Raw genomic sequence first — 19,425 nt, forward strand, 5'->3', positions numbered from 1 at the left:
CCAGAGCCCATCTGAGCAGGAAGCTGAGACCCAGGGAAGAGAAGCATCTTGCTCTAGGTCACTAAGCTAGTGGAGGGTCGAGCCGGAGTTCAATGCAGACTCAAGGACTCCTAGTCTAGTGATCTCCCCAAATTTGTGTCCACCTGCGTTTGCGGAGCGCGACTCTGTCCTGGCGGAGATGGAGCCCAGGCTAGCCGGAGACCAGAGTTGTAGCCCTTAAGAAAGCCTGGCCACCCACCGTCCCCCTCCCGACTCTGGCACAGCCCACGGGCAGTGAAGAGTGGTCTCCAAGAACTGCGACCTGGCTCCCCCTCTTGCTGGGGGCAGAGCCAGATCCGAGCGGCAGGCCAGCGGGCCAATGCAGGGCAGGCTCTGGGCCTGACAGCCAATCCGGGGCCGGGGGCACGGAGCTGGCAGGGAGGAGAGGAGCTGGAGCGTCGCGGAGCCGCGAGGCTGCTCGCCTCAGCCCCACCCCCGAGGTGGGTCCCGGCCGGCTAGTCCCTGTCCAGGCTGGCAGAGCGGGCGCTCTCGGCTGTGGGCGGTGTGACGTCGCGGGCCCAGCCCAGGGAGGTACTCCCAGGGCGCCCAGGGAGGGCGGACCTTGGGTCGGACCCGCCGCCCCCAATCCCGGGGCCTGGGGGTCCCCCTCACCTTGCCCCGGCCTCCTGCCAGTCGCCACCACCCCTAGCCTCTCCCGCTGAGTTCGGCGCCCCAGAGAGGATTAAGTAAGTGCTGAGGTCGCCGCTTCTGTGCAAGAATGGAGGAATCACAGAGTCGCGAAGGTGGGGTTGGGGATTGGGGCAGGGAGGACTGATGAACCTGGTGGAGAATGGTATGCGGGTTCTTGGAGGTGGTGGTGCCCACCCCTTTCTCTCTGGCTTCCTTCTCTTGCCCTTTGGACCATGAGGCATTCCTGAACAGTGATGAGCAGGGCCCTTTCTCTCCTTTGGAGGGAAGAATAAACAGAGCCCCAGAGCAAGTGTTAAGGGTCTGGCCCAAGGTCACATCTGGGGTCAGTGGCAGAGCCAAGAAAGAACCTGGGACTCCTGACGTGCCCAGCCTAGCTAGAGGAGGAGGACAGAGAGGGACGACGAGCTTCTCCCATCCCATGCTTCTGTGCCAGCCTTGCTCCTTCCTAAGAGGCCATCACTGGTGTGTGCACACCTCACACACACCCATACACCTGCACAGGGAGGCATCCCACATACACCCGTGAGCTAGTGCAGAGGTGTGTATGCAGCCATGAGCTGTGCATCCCTCCTATCCCTAGGCCTTCCCTTCTGCAGTTTGGCTAGGACCTCTTTCCACCCTGCCTTACCCAGGGCCTTTTGGACTGGGAAGGCCAAAGTCACAGCCTAGACTGGGCACATCGCCCACCCTCTGCTCCCAAGGGAGGAGGGAAGGGGAAGAGAAGGCATCTCAGAGTGGGAGCTTCATCCCTGCCTCTGAAGATACACTCCCCTTGATTTTCTCCTAGTCCCTGGCAGCCCCTATAGGGAGTCCAATGACCCAAGAGCCTACAGAGAAAGCCCCCCAGAGGACCTGACTTTAGCCTCTCTCTCCTTCCTGTCTTCTGGTCTTGCCACACATGTCCCTGCCCTTACTCCAAGCACAAGCTGGACCACACAGCAGGCTGGGCCAAGGGCTTCTGGGGCTCCCCTTTCCCAACTGGAGTGGCCAGAGAGAGAAGATCTAACATTTATTGGGTGCTGGCTGTGGATGAGTGTTGTATTGAGCTAAGTCATTTCTAGGAACTTGTTCATTCTGATATTTCAGAGACCCTATGACCCTTTCTGTGAGGGAGGTGTTCTTAATACCCCTACCTTAGACTCAGGAAAACTGAGACATGGAGAGGTGGAGTGACTTGCCTAGGGTCACCCCGTTAAGTGGCTGAACCGGAATTCAAAGAAAAGCCTTTCTGACTTTCGTGCAAGTGTTTTCCTCCAGGAAAGGAAAAAGCTGCAGTATTTTTTTCTCCAAGCAGGAGGTGAGGGATGTGGGGGGCAGGAAGTAAGAAGGTGAGCAGCGTGGGGAGTAGGGGCTGGGGGTGGGAAATGAACTTTTTCTTTCAAACCTCCCCACTACTTTTCACATCTTCCAAGTATGATCACTATGATCATCTTACCCACAAAGAGGGGGCAGGGCTTCATTTTCATGTTCCTGAATCCACGTGGGATCCATAGATATATAAAGCACATGTCCTGATGTTCCCTGAACTTGCCCTTGCCCTCAAACCTTTATTTCCCCTGTGCCTTCAGAACTTAGGGGGACTTCATCTCCTCACAGAGTCCCATCCTCAGCCTCACGTTTTTTATTTTTTCCTTTCCAGCACCCAGGGAGGCAGGGAGCTCTCTTTATCCAAGGACGTGGCCCCCTGTATGGGTAGTGGGGGCCACAGGCTGGGACACCCCTGATGTCAGAAGTGAGTGAGCAGGTTGACTGACCACAAGCAGTCCCTCAGCATCAGCATGGACTCCAGGATCCCATCTGCTAGGAGCTGGATCAGCAGCCACCCACCCACCTCTGAACCTGACCTGGAGCCTGCCACAGATGGGTCAGCTTCCAAGACAACCACACTCAGCCCTGAAGCCACCAGCTTTAATGACACCAGAATCCCTGACGTGGCTGGTGGCACAGCCGGCGTGGGCACAATGCTTCTGTCCTTTGGGATCATCACAGTGATTGGCCTGGCTGTGGCCATGGTGAGAGCTGGGGCAGGCTGGGGCTGGCCCAGATGGCCCTCACTTGGCAGAGGGTGATCATTGTTTAGATTTTAGAGGATCTACTCAGAACACAATTGTCTGCTAGTGATAGTACAATCCCTTCCTTCCCCAGAGGTTTGTTTATTGGGGTCCAGAGACCAGAGAGGCTGTCTCCAATTGGAAGAACCAGAAAAGGTTCTGAGGAATACATGGCATTTTGAGCTGGGCCATGAAGGCCATGTAGGAGTTGGGGAGGAGGGTGTTGCAGGTGGAGGGTTCTGATGGGCAAAAGTTTGGAGGCAGACAGGAGGTATCTGTGAGCAGCAAGCAGGACAGTGAGGCAAGTGAGTGTGGGGATGCAATAGGAGTAGAGGCCAGAGGGCAATCGGGATAGATCGTGGGCTGTAGAGTCTGAATGGGATGCTTTGGGCATGGCAGGCTGCTGGCAATGTGCATTCATTCATTCATTCATTCACTTGGCAATTATTTACTGGGCACCTGACCTGGACCAAGCCTTCGGGACCCCAGGGACTGGGGGAAAATAAGTCCTGCCCTGCAGTTCTTACAGGGAGTGAGAGATAGATAAAACCAAGGGTGCTAAGGGAAGCCCGTAGGGGCTGGATTAGGGAATTGGGTGGGAGTTGGGGGGACTTCCTAGGCTGGGTGGTCAGGGACAACTAAGGAGGCAACATTAGAGCTAAGACCTCACAGTGGAGGCCTGGCCCCAGCGTCATGGGAAGGGCAGAGTTGGGCAGACATCAGGGCAGAGGTGAGCTGGGGTGAGGACTGCAGGTGTCCCCTGAAAGTGGATATGATGCTTCCAGATCTGCCTCTGAAGATATGGACTCTCCCCTGGGAATTCCCTGACGGTCCAATGGTTAGGACTCAGCGCTTTAACTGCCGTGGCCCCAGGTTCAATCCCTGGTCAGGGAACTAGGATCTCACAAGTTGTGCAGCGTGGACAAAAAAAAAAAAGATATGGACTCTCCTCTTAAGATGATACATGGACCCTCAGAATGTCACCGAGGGCCCATTGGAGACTGTGAGGACTGAGAACTGGAAGGGTGGGAGGTGTACACCTGAGGTCCCCCAGCAGGCCCGGCAATGGTGGCATTCTGCCTGCTGCCCCTCACAGGCTCTGACGGCTGGCCTTAGACTCAGGAGCATGTTGCTGTGACAAATAGGGCTGGATGATCCATTCATGGCTGGAGCTGCTGGTAAAACAGGGTCACCATATGGGCCCCACAGGCTCCGGATTGCTGCCAGGGAACAACTGCTGGCCAGTGGGCAGAGCCAGGATGCAACACACAGAGTGAGGCCGGGGCCTGAGCAGTCTCCTGGGGCAGGGGTGAGGCAGAATACCAGTGTTTGGCACCCATGTGGTGGTTAAGCAGGCTGAGACACCCTAACCTCAGGGGCAGAGCAGGGCCTAGAATATGCCTTTGTCACTCTTGGCCAAAGATTTTGTCCTGGGAACTTGGGAAGACTTCCTTACTCTTCATTCTGGAGGAATATTCAGAGGGCCGCGGTGGGTGGCCTTATCATCAAAAATGGAGAGGTAAGGAAGTTATGGGGCAAAGGCAGTGGAGGGCAGGAAACAGCTCCTGGGCAGGGGACAGGTCTGGAGATGTTCCTTAAGTACTACTTCCTCTCCCCTCATGCCAACCCTGAGCCAGGCCGTGCTGGGTGCAAGGAAGAACAAATCAGTGCCAGGCCGTGTGCCTCACGTAGGAAGAACAGTGGGGGAGGGCTTCCTGGAAGAGGTGGGGCTGCAGCTGGACAGTGAAGGGTAAGGAAGATTTGGAAAGGAAGGTATTTTGGGGGAGGGTGTTAGTAGTTGGGGCAGAGGGAGCAGCAAGGGCAAGGGGTGGAGATTGGTTCTAGCCTCTCTTAAAGATCCTCCTGTATCACAGGGCAGGCAGGAGGGCTGAGAGGCGAGGGAGTACAGGGTGCTGGGGCTGGAGCTGCTGCTTCAGGGCAGGCAGGGGCTATGCCAGAGACCTGGAGCTCCTGTTGCATCCCACCCACAAGAGAGCAAGGGGCATGCCAACATGTGACCTCCTGGAGGGGATGGGGCAGCAAGGGGCACTGCAGTTTCTTTCCGCCTTTGGGGTCCCCCAGGAATGAGCAGCAGGAGGAGCTCTGGGTCAGGCTAGAAACAAACCAGATTCAAGCTGTGAATGGGCCACAAAGAGTGTAGGAGCCACAGGGGGTTTGGGACAGACTCTAGGGACATGGTTTTCCCCCAGGCAGAAGCAGTCATGCTCCTGGTAGTCAAAAAACACCAGTTGAGGGATGAGCGAGATGGTGGCAGAGGTCCCTGGAGCTCCAGGTCCTGCAGAGGTCCCCAAGTCTCACCCCCTTCCTCCCTCCCCTTAGTGCTTTGTACCAGGATTTCCTGCTCTATCCAGGAGCTCTTGGGTCTCAGATGTTTTCTCATTATGATGGGGGTTAGGACCCAGGGGTCTTCCTAGGTTCCTCCAGCATCAGGGTTCAGGAGTTTGGTCTAGGCTGATGTCCAGGGGCTCAGACCCTCCTCCTTAGCCCCTGAGGGCCATCAGCCTCCCATGGAAACGCCAGGAAGCCAGCCCAGAGCCTTGCCTAGAGCCACTGCCCTGCAGAATCTGGCCACTGCCTATCTGTTCTTTTTGCCCATACATGGGGAGAAAATTTGGTCCTGAGGACAGCTGAGAGGAGGGGGTATGCTGAAGTCCCCCCCCCCCACCACTTCAGCCCTGAGGAGTCCGAGGCAGGCACTGAGTGGCCGGAGCCACAGTCAGTTTTGGCAGGGGTGGGCCCACATGTCCCTAGGCCAGGCTTACCTGTGTGATCTTCACAGGCTGGCCTTCTCCCCGTCTCTGAGTTCAGGCACTGCCAGCATCTAATAAACATCAAATGGAAGCACAAATTTAGGATGTATGTGTCCCTGGGATGGGGTCGCTGAGGACATGGGGGCCTATAGTTCTCCCGTTCATCAGCCTCAGCATGTCCCCTGTCCTGAGGGACTGCTGGGTTAATTAGGGCCTCCTTTCCTGGCCATTTGATGCTGCCCCTTCTCTTGCAGGTTTTGTACATCAGGAAGAAGAAGAGGTAACTCCCCATCTGCCACCCAAGACTCCAGCCTGTGGGCAATGCTGGGCTGCACTCCAGGGGACGTGGGTGGGAAAGGAGAGTCCCTCAACCATGAGGATCCCTCTCCCTAGTGAGGGAGTCAGGGCCTCTTCTGCCCACTCGGGGTTGGGGGTAACCATTTTCCCCTGGGGAGGGCTGAGCCACCCTTGCCCTGCTGCCCTGAGCTAATGGCCACTGACTCCTCTTTCCCCACCCCGGCCCCTCAGAGGCTGGGGATCGCACAAGGCCCTGGCTTAGGCAGTCCCTGTGGCTCTCATGGATGATAGCTCTGTGGCCCATGGCCCCATCTGGTCCCAGGAGTGGGTAACTGTCCCTCCCAGGCCACCCATCCAAGGGGTAGAGCTAGTACTGTATGTGCAAAAATGTCTTTCATTGAATCCCAGGGGAAATTTTAGGACCCTAAACATGGTGGTGTCAGCTGGTCAGCAGGCAGCAGCACCTGGAGGGCTGGTGGGAGCGGAAGGGCCTGCCCAGCCTGCAGCAGTCTCTGCCCCCACCCCCCAGGCTGGAGAAGCTGCGCCACCAGCTCATGCCTATGTACAACTTCGACCCCACGGAGGAGCAAGATGAACTGGAGCGGGAGCTGCTGGAGCACGGGCGGGACACTGCCTCCGTGCAGGCTGCCACCGCTGTGCAGGCCACGCAGGCCAAGGTGGGCACTGACCAGGCTCCTCCACCCAGCCTGCAGCCTGTTTGTGGCTCTTCCACCCCCACCCTCCCTCCTTTCCCGTGTAGCTTTCTAGCACCTGCCATGTGGTCAGGTGGCAGCTATCGGGTATATGGATTTTGTCAGGTTTGTTTAGAAACTAGTAGAATTGCTCCTTGGCCACCCACAGACTCACTGTACAAGGCCAGGCCAGGGCAGCCCTGGGATCCAGCCTAGCCCTGTCCCAATAGCCTGGTCACCTTGGAAGCTCCATTGGCCTCTCTGAGCCTCAGTTTTCTCATCTGCAAGTGAAAATCCTGATTCTTGCCTCAGGTATGCCCCGTCAAACTAGGGGGAAAGCAGGAGAAGACTCATGGGAGGGATTGTTGGGGGGCTGAGACCCTGGGTTCTTCTGCTTCCTGAGATCCCAGTCCTGAGTGGGTTGTGACTGGCGTCAAATTCTGGGGTAGTGGCACTTCTGAGTAGATTGGTGGGTTCCTAGTAGCTGTCAGACCCCAGGCAGGTGCAGACCCTAGCAGGCTTCACCTCCCATGTCCAAAGTGTTGGGTACCTGTGTGGTTATCCTGCCAGAGTCACTGGGCTGCCTGGCCACTTGCCACCAGTCCCTGAAATCCCCAGGGACCAGAGCACCATGAGGAGGCCTGGTCTCCCCCTGACCCATGATGCCCCTTTGCATCCCTCCTTGCCTTGACTGCACAGGTTGCTAGGGAACCTGGCTCCACAGCGACAGAATTAAGAGACTGGGCTCAGGAAGAGTCCAGGCTGGGAGTCCCCTGGTTTTGCTACCAGTTCTTTGTCACCTGGATCAGAACTCATTTCCCCTTGGGATATTCAGGAAATTGGGCTGAGAACCTTGGTCCACCCAGCTCTTGGGACTACTGACTATTTGACAGCTGTTTCCTGTGCATCTCCCTAGTGCCAGCCCCTGTGCCGGGGCTTTGGGGCTTGGGGGTACAGAGGTGAACACGCTCTGCTGGGAGAGGTTGGTACATGTATAATTAATGCAGGCCCTGGGACCTAGGTTAAGTGCTGCAACTGGCTGAGGTGGCAGGGCAAGCTGGGGATGGCTGGGGGGAGGAGTCACCTGAGCCAGGTTGTATTTCTTGGCTGAGCTTGTGGGAGGGCATTCCAGGCAGAAGACATAGCTGGTGCCAAGCGCACGTGGGCACCAGAGCAGGGAGGGGACTGGGCCAGAGAGTGCATGGCCTTGGTCAAGGTCCCTGATGCCCATTACTGTCTCTCTGCAGACCACTCTTCCCTCTCAGGGCCCAATGCAGAGGCCCAGCCGGCTGGTGTTCACTGATGTAGCCAATGCCATCCACGCGTGAGGAGCCCAGGGACAGGCCTGGACCTCTGATGAAGACACCTGCCACAGTGCCCTCAGCTGCCCACTCCGAGATCATTAGGACCTCCTCTCAGGACCTACCCTGCCAAGGCCTCAGCTATTTTGAGGACCCAGCTTCTGACCCTCCAGGCTCTAAAAGAGGCCCCTGGCCAGGTTGGGCATATGGCCACTGATATCCCCTGACCTGAGGGCCCTGGAATGCAGAGCATCCCTCATAAGGCTTCCTTATGCTGGCTGGCTTCCTTGTCCCCTTCCCAGACCCCTCACATCAGGGTCTGCTCCTCTAATGTGGAGGAAATGGGGCGAGATGTGGGATGGGAGGGGGAAGGGAAGGAGAGTAGGGGGGTTCCCATCCATCAGGGAGAGACATATCTTTGGAACCTGGAGTCTCCTCTGGGGTGGGGAGAGGCAGCCACCCAGGTCTCAGGCACATGGTATGGTGGTACCCTGGGAGAGGCTCAGGGATAGAGCTGAAACTGCCCAGTGAGCAAGGTTGCCAGGAGGAGGGCTGCTCATACCCAAGGTCAGTCCATATTACAGGGATCCATGAGGTCTTCCCGCCACCCCTCCGTGGTGGTCGGCTATTGGCTGGGCCCAAGCTAGGATGAGAGCTGAGCAGGAAGGGAGGTGGGGGAGCAGGTGTGGAGGGATGCAGTGCCCAGACCTCCTGGAAGGCGTCCTGCATGCGCATGAAGGTGCCCACCTGCAGACATGTGCCTATCCCAGCACGGGGCAGGATGGAGCCCCTGCATTGGCTCCACCCTCCAAGCCAACCCCCACCCCATGGTGTGTAGAGGAACATTAAGTAGGCCACCTTCTCCACCTTCAGTGTTCAGGGAATGAAGGGAGAGGGAAGCAAAGGCAAGGGTCCACTGCCCACCACATCCCTTCCCTGGGATCTAAAAAGCCAGGTAACCTGCTTCTGGAACAGTTCCCTGTCTTGGTGTTTATTGGGGACCTGGGGTTGGGGGAGAGACTATTGGTCAGAGGGCAGTGGTCGCCAGCTGCAGGCTAGCAGGGGAAGTTCTGAGTGCCTGAAACAGGGTGGGGATAGCCCCTTGGAAAACGGACCTAAGAGACCTAGTCTGGGTTTTGATCACACAACCCACCTACCCATTGTCCATCCACCCCATGCCCTGCAGGAATTCTGCCAGGCTGGGGCATCTGGGCAAGGCACTGGGTCAAGCCAGACCCCAAGAGCTGGGCACTTCTCCGCTGGGCACTCACGTGCACCTGAGCAGGCACAGACGCACACCCCTGTGCCCAGCCTCGCCGCCATCACTGTCCTCTGCTGGTTGGTGGGGACGTGAGGGTGGCAAATGCGAGGTGTCAGGCTGTGAGGGCCTAGGAGGACTTCATGGGGAAGGTTCTGGATTTATTTCCTCCTCTAGATGCTATAAATACGTTAGCATTTGAGCCAACTGGAGGGCTATGGGTAATTTAGGATGCACAGAAGCTGTAATTTAACTCATAGCATCTCCATGTGAGAGCATTAAAGATGTAATTAAGACATTTACACAAAGAGAGTGTGAGCCTGTGACACTAGGGATGTGAAACCCAAGGAGGGGTGGGATGGGTGAGGGGCTGCGGGGTGGATGGTCGCTTGGATCCCAGCTATGAGGCGGAAGCCCAGCTGGCTTTCCTTGATCTATCCAATGAGTTGCCTCTGGTCCTGAGTTCAAGGCTGCTCTGGGGCCTCGTGCCTCACCTGTGGAATGGGGTCACAATGCCTGCCATCCCCTTTGTTGGAGAGGCCAAGTGGACAGGACCTATGGGACAGGAGGAGGGAGGGGGCTTGAGCCCCAAGGGCCAGGGGGAGGTATGGTGCCTCAGGACCCATAGGAGCTGGGTGTGAAACACAAAAGAGAACAAAATAATGTGGTCTTTCCCAGAGCACAGGGGTGCAGGGGATGGGTGGTGTTGGGAAGCCACAAGGGTTATGTGTGGGGAACCCACCTGCAGTGTTCAGAAAGGTTTGGAGGGTTTGGTCACTAGTGTGACCTAATGCCCTAGTTTTCCCAGGACGGCACAATTTTAGCATTGAAAATCTCACAAACCAGGACTTTAAGTGACATCCTGACCCTCTGCTAAAGAACTGAGCCTTCAGGCTAGCATAAGTGGAAACGAGGAGGGGGTGAGCCCCAGTCCCATGGTGGAGGGCTGGGCTAGACCTGGGGGTTGCAGGACAGGGCCTTGGGTAAGAGTGAGGGCCCCAAGCACCCCATGGGCCTCCCACACTGGGGTCAGACAGCCGGGCCTGTCAGTGATAAGCCTGGTCTTGGGGAGGGGTCTCCTTTCCTCAGCAGACTGACAGAGGATTTCTGAAGGTGAGGGGAGACGGGATGTGTAGGCTGTGCACCCCCATCCTGTTGGATAGCCCCTCAGCCCCAGAATGTGGGAGCTGCAGAGGACCCAATGTCTGGGGGACCCTAAAAATGGAGTCCGGAGAGTAAGGCTGGCACCCAGGGACCAGAGCCTGGGATGGGGGCTCCGGGAGGACCCCTGTCCCCATTCTCTCCCACTGCCTGCCCCAGACCCCTGTCCTGGTTGGGTGGGTTTGGCTAGGTGATGGACATAGGGCAGCTTTCTCTGGGTGATGGGGGCTGCTTCCTCCTCCTTTAGCCCCTCACGTCACCCCCTCTTCCCTTCCACCCACCTTCTGTTTTCTAGCTCTCTCTCACTCCTGGAGGAAAACCAAATGCCCCCCAAAGTTCCCAGGTCTTCCACAGAGTGTGGGATCAATAAACATTGGGATAAGATGTTCCAGGTGACGTGTCCTCCATGTGACCATGGGCCTGGTGGACTGACCAGAAAGCTCCTCACCGCCCTCAGCCAGGCAGACGGGGTGAGACAGCGCTGCCCGCCTGCCATTACTACTCCTGGTGGTGACTGTTACAAGGGGGCCCTTGGGAGCTGCTCCCCTGGCCCCCAGCCCTGTACGCACATCAATACATGAAACCCCTCCTCACAGGTAGCGCCCGGAGTTTTGGGCAGAAGCTGCGGCGGTTACAGTGGGTGGTATGAGGGTGGACGTGGAGGGTTGCCTTCAGAGGAGGCCATCTTGTTTAATCAAGTGAAGTCTCACCTTCGAGCCAAAGTGAATACAATAATCCTGTTGCCTGGGTGCAGGCAGATGCCAGAGACACCTTCAGAATGTAGAGGAAAGTTCCTGTGGGGATGAGCACAAAAACTCCTGTAGAGCAGTCTGACCTTGCAATGGGTTCCTTCCAGAAACATCACTGAGCCCCACAGGGGGCCCAGCACCAACCCAGTCTCTGCATTGCCATTTGAGATGGGAGGAAACAGATGCCAAATAGGAAGAAAGGATGAGAGAGAGAGAGTGTGTGTGTGTGTGTTTCGAGTGTATCCACAAACACACTCTAAGTCTACAACTATGAAAAAGAAGGCAGGAAGAGGATCCAGTGTGCCTGGGGGTGTTCAGAGGCTGAGAGCAGACACTGCCACCCTATCCTATCCAGCTGCACCCCGCAGCAGGCCTCAGTGTGAGGGGCCTTGCCTGAGAATATCTGAGGGAACCCCAGGAGCATCCCCCTCCCTCCTGGCCTCTGAGTGCTCAGGACAGGGGGCAAGTGCAGCCAGTGGCATCTGTGGTCATACAGAAGACACTCTTCTTTTTTTTTTTTTTTTTTTTTTTGGCGTTACGTGGGCCTCTCACTGCTGTGGCCTCTCCCGTTGCGGAGCACAGGCTCCGGACGCGCAGGCCCAGCGGCCATGGCTCACGGGCCCAGCCGCTCCGCGGCACGTGGGATCCCCCCGGACCGGGGCACGAACCCGCGTTCCCTGCACTGGCAGGCGGACTCTCAACCACTGCGCCACCAGGGAAGCCCTATACAGAAGACACTCTTGAAAGGCCAGAGATGCTGATATCCACAATGGCTGGGGGAGGTGGGCTGTCTCACTCCTGTTTTATCAGTGAGGAGCCAGGCGAGAGTAGCCCAGGGCTCCGTGTACAGCTGGTGCAGGGCATGCTGGGGCCGGGGTTTGAACCTGGTACATCCTGGGCCCACAGCCCACAGCTCATGTGGCCCAGACAGGCCTTGATATGGAGGACAGCAACACAGCCTGCACCTACCAGCGTGGCCCAAGGTGCTCCAAGCTCCTACCTCCCTTTGACCTGACAGGAGGCTGAGCATGTCCTGCGTCCTATGCCTGGGTATTTCAGGGGAAAGGGCCATAGATTCAGTCCAGCTTTCCAAGGCCAGGGCTAGGACTAGGTCCCCTTTGAGGCTCTGTGACAGCCTGGATCCCAGCCCCATTTCCTCCAGGTGTACATATGTGGTGCGGAATGGGAGGCCATGTCCATGTCTGCACCCCTCTGTTCTCCTAATACATGGTCTCTGGGTACCAGCTCCTCCCCACTGGGGCTGCCAAAGCCCCACAGATCACTGTCAAGGAGCACCCAGTCTCCCAGTCTCTCACACCACTAATCCAGCTTCCACCTGCCTGGATGGCAACATGGATGGATGTGCCCACCTGCTTGAGCTTCCCCAGTGCTCCCAGTGACATCCAGGCTGAGGCCCAGCCAGTCCCCTCAGCTTCTCCTACCCAGCCACCTCTGGGATCTGACCTGTGAGAATGTAGAGAGGGGACAACAGTAGATGTCCCAGCCCTTGGGGTTGATGGGCCTCCTGTCCTCTGGCCACTGGTCAAACAGGAGAGGAGGGACATTCACCCTGGCCATTCCCACCTACCCAGCTCTTACTGTACTTCTGTTGGAGGCCTGGAGGCCTGGAGGGGTAGGCAGGTCTACTTCCTGGGAGCGCAGCTAGAGATAAAGGGGCTGCAGTAATAACAGTGTCAATAACAGTAATAATAATGATGTGTGGTTTATTGAGCTCCTGCCACGTGCCAGGTACAGTGGACTGGCTCACTGAGGGAGGGCCAGGTCAGTGTTCCGCACTGCCATTCACAGGTATTCACAGCTGGACAATGGCCAGAAAGGGCCTTGGGCCACCTCAAGGGCCAGAATCTGGTCCCAGTAACTGCTACCTTTGATTGGCCTGATCCTGGCACAATCTCACTTTATTCCCAGTGTCCTTCTTGGGGGTATACTGTCACCCATCTTACAGAGGAAGACCTCTAGCACCCAGAGACTAGGGTCATCAGGCTCAGAGCCAGGGGATTGGCTCTTCCTCTATGCCATTTGAGAAAGGAGTGTCAGACAAGGCCTAGAAACAGGAGGCTGCTGGGGCCTGATGGGGCACCCAGGAGGCAAGGCCCACTTGGCTCCCCAATCTGCCTTCCAGCCTCCAATGTGCTCCTGTGCTGCCACCTGCTGGCATCTGTAGACACTGCAGGTGGCCTTCCTGTCTCCCACCGTCAGCCCAGTCACCCGTTTGGTGGCCCCGAGTGCACCTCTGGCCCCGTCCTCGGATTGCCCCCCTGCCTCTCCCCCATGTGGCATGGAGAGCAGCCCTCACACTGCAGGTCCTGACATGGGGGCTCATCTGGCAGGGCAGGGACTAGAGTGAGGTGAAAGGGAGCATAGGGTTCAAAATGTCAGGAGCCGCTCAGGCGCTGATACTACACTTGCACCAACCTGAACGTGAATGTCTCCTCAAGTCTGTGCCCTGGGTGCCTCATTCGCCTCATCCTAGTCCTGGCCCTGCTACTCAGGCCCCTCTTGGTCAGGACCCAGGCGGCAGACACTGAACCTCCATCCCACCACCACTCACTCCCATGCCAGCAGGCTGGAGGCCCCAGAAGGCCAAGCAAGGGGAGTGTGGGCCTCCCTCTGGCAGAGCTCGCACAGATGCTCTTTACCCAGGGGAGGCTGAGAACACCAGATTATGAGAGACTTAAAGGACTTAGCAGTGGCTCGATAACTATAATCAATAAGGTGACGCTCTGAAGCCCCAGGTGAAGGAGGAGGACAGGATTCCTGCCGTAAATCCCTGTGGGCAGCTCAGACCTGAAGTGTGTGTGTGAACCTCCCGCGGCACTTGCAGACAAAATCAGAACATTTAATCCCCCAGAAACCCCAGAGTATGGGCACCACTGGTGCCCATATATATATATATATCTTTTGCGCTATGCGGGCCTCTTTGCGGTACGCGGGCCTCTCACTGTTGTGGCCTCTCCCGTTGTGGAGCACAGGTTCCAGATGTGCAGGCTCAGCAGCCATGGCTCACGGGCCCAGCCGCTCCGCGGCATGTGGGATCTTCCCGGACCAGGCCATGAACCCGTGTCCCCTGCATCGGCAGGCGGACTCTCAACCACTGCGCCACCAGGGAAGCCCGTGCCCTCATATTATACATGGGGAAACTGAAGCACAGAGCAGTAGGGTAACGGCATGCGGCAGGGCCTGGATTTTACCTCAGTTGGGTTAACCCCAGAGCTCACACCCAAGACTGCCAAAGAAGGTAAGAATGTTCTCTGAAGAAAGAGCTGCCCCCTCCTCTCACCACTTTTTCATTCTCTTCAACCATTCCCAACTCCTCCACACCAGGCCCTCTGCTGGACTCTGGGGCTGAGGTGCACCCAGAAGGGGCTGGTCTTAGAAGAGTCCTATGCAGCATGTGACCCGGAACAGCGACGATGACAGCAACAACTCACGCCTCTCTAGGAAGTGACAAGAGACTCAACATCACTTCTGACTGGGGCAAGGCAAGGCTTTCATTGTGCCGGGCCTTGTGCCGTGTTTGGACACAAGGTCACAATGGACGTTTCGGGCTGGGCAGGGGCAAGGTGTAAGGGACAGTGGGCTTCCTCACAGCCATGACACTAGCGATGGAGATGACCCCCACAAACATGGGGCGCCTACCTTGTGCTGGGCCAGCCCTATGTGCCACACCCTCTCTGCCTCTCTACTGAATACCCCCTTTCTTCACGCCGGTGCTGTTAGGGGAGTGGATCTGTCAGACTGCTCTGTGAGGATCACCAGGCCAAGGGTGCTGCTGGGTGACTCCCCCAGAGAGACCACACTCACCTCCACTCCGCCAGAGGGACCCAGGAGGCCTGTTCCCACACGCAAGTTGTCCCCTGCCCAAGCCTTAGTGGGTAAGTGGACCAGTTTCCTTTGTTGGAGGAAAGCAAGAGTACTCTGTTTGGAGCCCTTCCCAGTGTGACCAGCAGATGACGGTGTAGGCCCAGATTATAGGCCTGGCTTGTGGGGCCAGTTTGAGGAGTGCTCTGGATGAAACTTGGCCTTGAGCCCTTTGTCAGGAGACTGGGAGTCTGGGTGGCTGGTGCACTGAAGCTGTTTGCTTCCTCCCTGCCAGGAGCAGGTCTGGATGGGGACTGGGCCACGGAGAATGTCTACTCATGGCTGTGTCCTGAGCCTCCAGAATGGAGCCTGGTACCTAGTAGGTGCTCAGGGCTATTCATTGAACAGAGGATTGGTAAGTGGTTCTTGCCTCATGAGAACTAAATGAGTTAATATATAAAAAGCATGTGGAAAGACTTCAATAAATGTGTGTACTTCTTTGAAATTTCATTATGGATGCTCCCCACCCATTTTGGAAAGTCTAAGCTGTGGGCCCCGTCCTGGTATCTAGATAGCTTCTCCCAGCAGGGGATAAAGACTGAACCCCAAAGCCTCACCATTCAGCAGAGCAGCTCTTGTGGGCATTTGGAGACAGGAAAGGTCTGTGCCAAACCCTGATGATGGCACAGGGACTGGGGCCCCCTCTACTTCACCAGGCATCTTCCATAGGCAGGGGAGAAAGCCAACCTTCTCCTGTCCCTGACCAGGCTGGCCTGCTGACAGGTTCAGCTGCTGGAGGTTGGGCAGGGGTGACACTGGGGGCCATGCCCTTTCGTGGTCGTGGCCCAAGCACACGGTATCTGCAGGTCACTCCCTCCCGGAGCTTTCTCATTGCCACCTGTGCCTGCCCTGGGATCACTACTGTAAATTCCTCTCCCATCTTTACCTCAAATCCTAGCTCCCACATCAGATCAGTGCCTACCAAGGTATCACACAGAAAAACGAAAACTGTCTCTCCCCTCCCCCCATTATGGAGGCTTCTTGCCACTGATTTCTTATGAAATCAATTAGCTATCCCACCTGTAGCTGAGTTTCAAGACTAAGTGACTTGTCTTCGGTAACAAAGGATTTGAACCCAGCTCTGTGGGAATCCTAGGTCACACTCTGAATGGGTCTGGTTCATCCGTGTCTCCCCCATGGCAGGTCCCGCTCTGAGCTGGACTTTAGGTGGGTTCCTGGGTACATCACCAAGAGTCCCCCTCCTTTTAGTTCCTGCATCCCCACGAGTGAACACATGAGATGGGGCATTTGCTGCCTGCAGCAGCTAAGCTGTATGGCTGGGGAGGGCAAGAGATGCACCATCTCATCCGCATACATCATCTCCAACAAGGCAGATAGCAGGAAACAAGCAGCTCCCGCAAAGTGATTACTGATGATAAAGTGCCACAAGCATCTTGACTCTGAAGAAGAGGTGGTGTAACTGGCCCCAGGCCCTCCTTCAGCTATGAAGAGGGGTATAACTAATGGTAAATCAGCTCTGCCTTCCACTGTGGTGCTGCTGCCAGGTGTCCCAGAGAACACCCCCCACCCGCCCGGAACAACTGGACTCACCTGAATGCCCATTGCTGCAGGAACCAGCTGGTCTGAATCCCAGCTCAGCCACCATGTGACCCCTGGCAAATCCCCGAACCTCTTGCCTCAGTTTCCTCATCTGTAAAGTGTAAAACAGGTCCTACTTGATAGGATTAAGAGTTCATGTTTGTATGAAAAAGAGATTCAGGAACAATGAGCTCCTGCATGGAGAACAAACTATGAGCTTTTTCTTTCCTGCCTACACATGCACTCCCCTCACACAGATGTCCAAAAACTCTGCTACAGCATAGAGTAATTGGGCCACACTGCCCTGCCCCTTCCAATCCCATGTAGAGCAGACACTGGTGCCTCACCAAAGGCAAAAGGACCAAAGACAGGCAGCAACTCTCTCCAATGTACCCTGCAGTCCTCGTGCTTAAACCGGGCCTAAACTTAGAATCACCTGGAGCTAAAGCATCGCGGATACGCCCACCCAGTTCAATAGACAGGCTCTGTGGGGAGGGCACAGGTGATGTTATTGCTAAATACTCATCATGTGATACTAATGGGAAACTGCACGGGAACCACACAGCAAACATTTCTTCCAAAGCTTTAAAGTGCATACAAATCTGGGGGGAATCAGGACCCCAGTCTAAGTTATGATTCTCCTGTGGGGCTCACGAAATGGCATCTTTAATAAGTTTTTTGTTGGTGCAGATGTTACTCTCTCAGACCCGTATCCAGTAGAAATGAGCTAGAGTTATCAGTCAGAGTACACCTGAGACCACTGAGTAGCGTGAAGGTTTGGGTTAAGAACTTCCAGAAGTGCAGGTTCCCTGGGCCTGATTCCTAGGGGCTGAGTTCCTCGTGGAATAGGTGCGGCCTTGCTGCTGCCTACGGGAGATGCTGCTGGGTTGGTGGAAATCACACGGTGGGTTTATTTATTTATTTTTAAATGTTTGTTTGTTTGTTTGTTTGTTTTGGCTGTGCTGGGTCTTAGTTGCAGCATGCATGTAGCATGCAGCATGCTTTACTCTAGTTGCGGTGAGCGGGGGCTACTCTTCGTCGTGGTGTGTGGACTTCTCATTGCAGTGACTTCTCTTGTTGCGGAGCACAGGCTCTAGGTACCCGGGCTTCAGTAGTTGTGGTTCGCAGGCTCAGTGGTTGTGGTTCTCAGGCTTTAGAGAGCAGGCTCAGTAGTGGTGGCGCACGGGCCCAGCTGCTCCGCAGCATGTGGGATCTTCCCGGACTGGGGCACGAACCTGAAGCCCCTGCATCGGCAGGCGGACTCTCAACCACTGCGCCACCAGGGAAGCCCCATGTATGCATATTTGATGATTAACAAAGGAAGTCGTGATCTATGTTAAGTAATAAAGCACATTATAACTGAACAAAAAGAAGAGTTCATGTTTGTAGAGGGCCTGGAACAGTGCCTGACACATAGGAAACATTAGGTAAATAATTTGTTAAATAAATAACACACTAAAGACCCAAACGGTAGTCCAAGGGGCACAGGCCTTCACAGAAGTGGGAACTTCTGAATCACATATAGACTCAGCCTTCCAGCGCCCTGGGGCTGCAGGTCCACCTGGTTCGGGTTGTACCTCCCAGCTCAAACTCTGGTCTTGCCCTCTAAACTCTCCTAAGGAGCCCAAGATCTAAAGTTGCCACTACCCAGCAACTGTTTTTTCCTCTTAGATTCTACTCTATTTGGTAAAACTCAGAAACTAACTACCAATTCATGTCCCCCCATCTCCTTCTCTCTGAAGAAGGCAGTTCCCCAGAGACAACAAGTCCCCCACTGCCAGGTGGGTGCAGGGTCAAGGGGAAGTCTCCTGCTCCACACCTGGCCTGACCTGGGCCTCCTGGAAACACAGCCTAGCCTTTGGGATCTGGCCTGGGAGGGGTAAGTGGAAGCAGCTGGGCCAGGAGAAAAAAAGAGGGCAGGGCCTGAGCTCTGGAGCCAGAGAGCCCTCTAACCTGGCTCCACTCAGTGGCCTTGTGTTTTTTTCCATTGGGAAGGACGGGATCCCTCAGTTTCCTGATAGTTCCTGAAAATCAGCAGGTGGCAGAAGCTACTTGGCCCCTTCCCCAGTCACTCCTAATCCAAGAGTCACAGACAGGGTCAGGGCCCTGGAGGCCTGGGGGTCCACAGGCCGCAGGGGAGGGGCTGGCCCCTTGCCCCATCTCATTCTCTGTCGGGTTCAGAGATGCCAACTTCCTTCCTAGTTTCCAGGCAAGAAACTGGCACTTTCCCCCAGCCTGCAGCCCCCAAGGCCAATTAACTCCCTCCCTCCAAGTTTACACACAGTCCACCTGGCCACCTTTTCCTGGACCTCCCAGCCACCCCAGCCAAGCTCCCAGCCATCCCCACCTGCCACTGCCTCCATGGCCCCTCTATCCTCCACTCACAGGCCTGAAAGTCTTCCCTGAACTCTGGAACCCCCAAATTTGGCTTCCAAGACTCTCAGCCTACTGCTTCCCATTCTGCCCAAGCTATCTGCTCAGACTGCAGCCAGTGTCCTGTCTCTGTCCTCTTGCCCACTGCCTGGGCCAGGGTTACCCACCACCCTGCCCCGGACTGGGCCTTGCCCCTCGTGGACCTCCTTCCCTGCCCTCCTCCCAGCCCTCTGGCAATTACCCAAGTGACTAATGTGGTAATTAATTTGGTAATTAATCATGCTCCGGCTGCTCAGGACGCTTCTCTTCTGCCAGCCTGACCTGGAATGTAGATCTGCTCAGCTTTACTTTTCCTGGGAAGGGAGGCTGAGTCCTGGAGGCAAGAGGGTTGGAATCCACTCTGAGCTCCATTGCCTGCCCGCCTCCCCCTGGCCCTGCCAGGCACATGGGGGCTGCTTGTAAAGGTGGCCAGGATGCGATTTAGCTGAGTGAGGGATGCTGAGATTTTGTGTGCCGGGCACTGGAGTAGAGCCATGGTCACTGCGCTCAGTGAGCCCTTGGCCTCTGGAAGCCTCAAGACAGACCAAGTCCCCCCATCTGGCTGGAGCAACAGGGAAACCTCCTGACGAGGCACCATTTCAGATGGACTTTAATCAGTAGC

The 19,425-nt window shown here is 56.2% G+C and overlaps 1 protein-coding gene across 2 annotated transcripts; it reads left to right on the forward strand.

Moving 5' to 3' along the window:
* The first annotated feature begins 494 nt into the window (after positions 1–494).
* LOC309813661 (uncharacterized protein C3orf18) lies at positions 495–9,333 on the forward strand. 2 transcript variants are annotated; one of them, XM_082638721.1, is made up of 5 exons: positions 495–782; positions 2,330–2,702; positions 5,767–5,792; positions 6,339–6,486; positions 7,749–9,333. In XM_082638721.1, exons 2-5 carry the CDS (start codon positions 2,469–2,471, stop codon positions 7,827–7,829), a joined length of 489 nt encoding a protein of 162 aa, XP_082494847.1. In that variant the 5' UTR covers positions 495–782; positions 2,330–2,468; the 3' UTR covers positions 7,830–9,333. The 2 variants fall into 2 exon arrangements, with proteins under 2 accessions (XP_082494847.1, XP_082494848.1); XM_082638722.1 differs by having other exon boundaries at positions 495–725.
* Positions 9,334–19,425: the final 10,092 nt, after the last annotated feature.

This window comes from Mesoplodon mirus (assembly GCF_964341445.2).
Source record: "Mesoplodon mirus genome assembly, chromosome: 12".
Lineage (NCBI taxonomy): Eukaryota > Metazoa > Chordata > Mammalia > Artiodactyla > Ziphiidae > Mesoplodon > Mesoplodon mirus.

Bases quoted from the DNA above. Each gene is read 5' to 3' on its own strand.
- LOC309813661 (XM_082638721.1), top strand. From the start codon at position 2,469: ATGGACTCCAGGATCCCATCTGCTAGGAGCTGGATCAGCAGCCACCCA. The intron at 5,793-6,338 runs GTAACTCCCCAT...CCCACCCCCCAG, and splicing joins TACATCAGGAAGAAGAAGAG to GCTGGAGAAGCTGCGCCACC. The intron at 6,487-7,748 runs GTGGGCACTGAC...GTCTCTCTGCAG, and splicing joins TGCAGGCCACGCAGGCCAAG to ACCACTCTTCCCTCTCAGGG.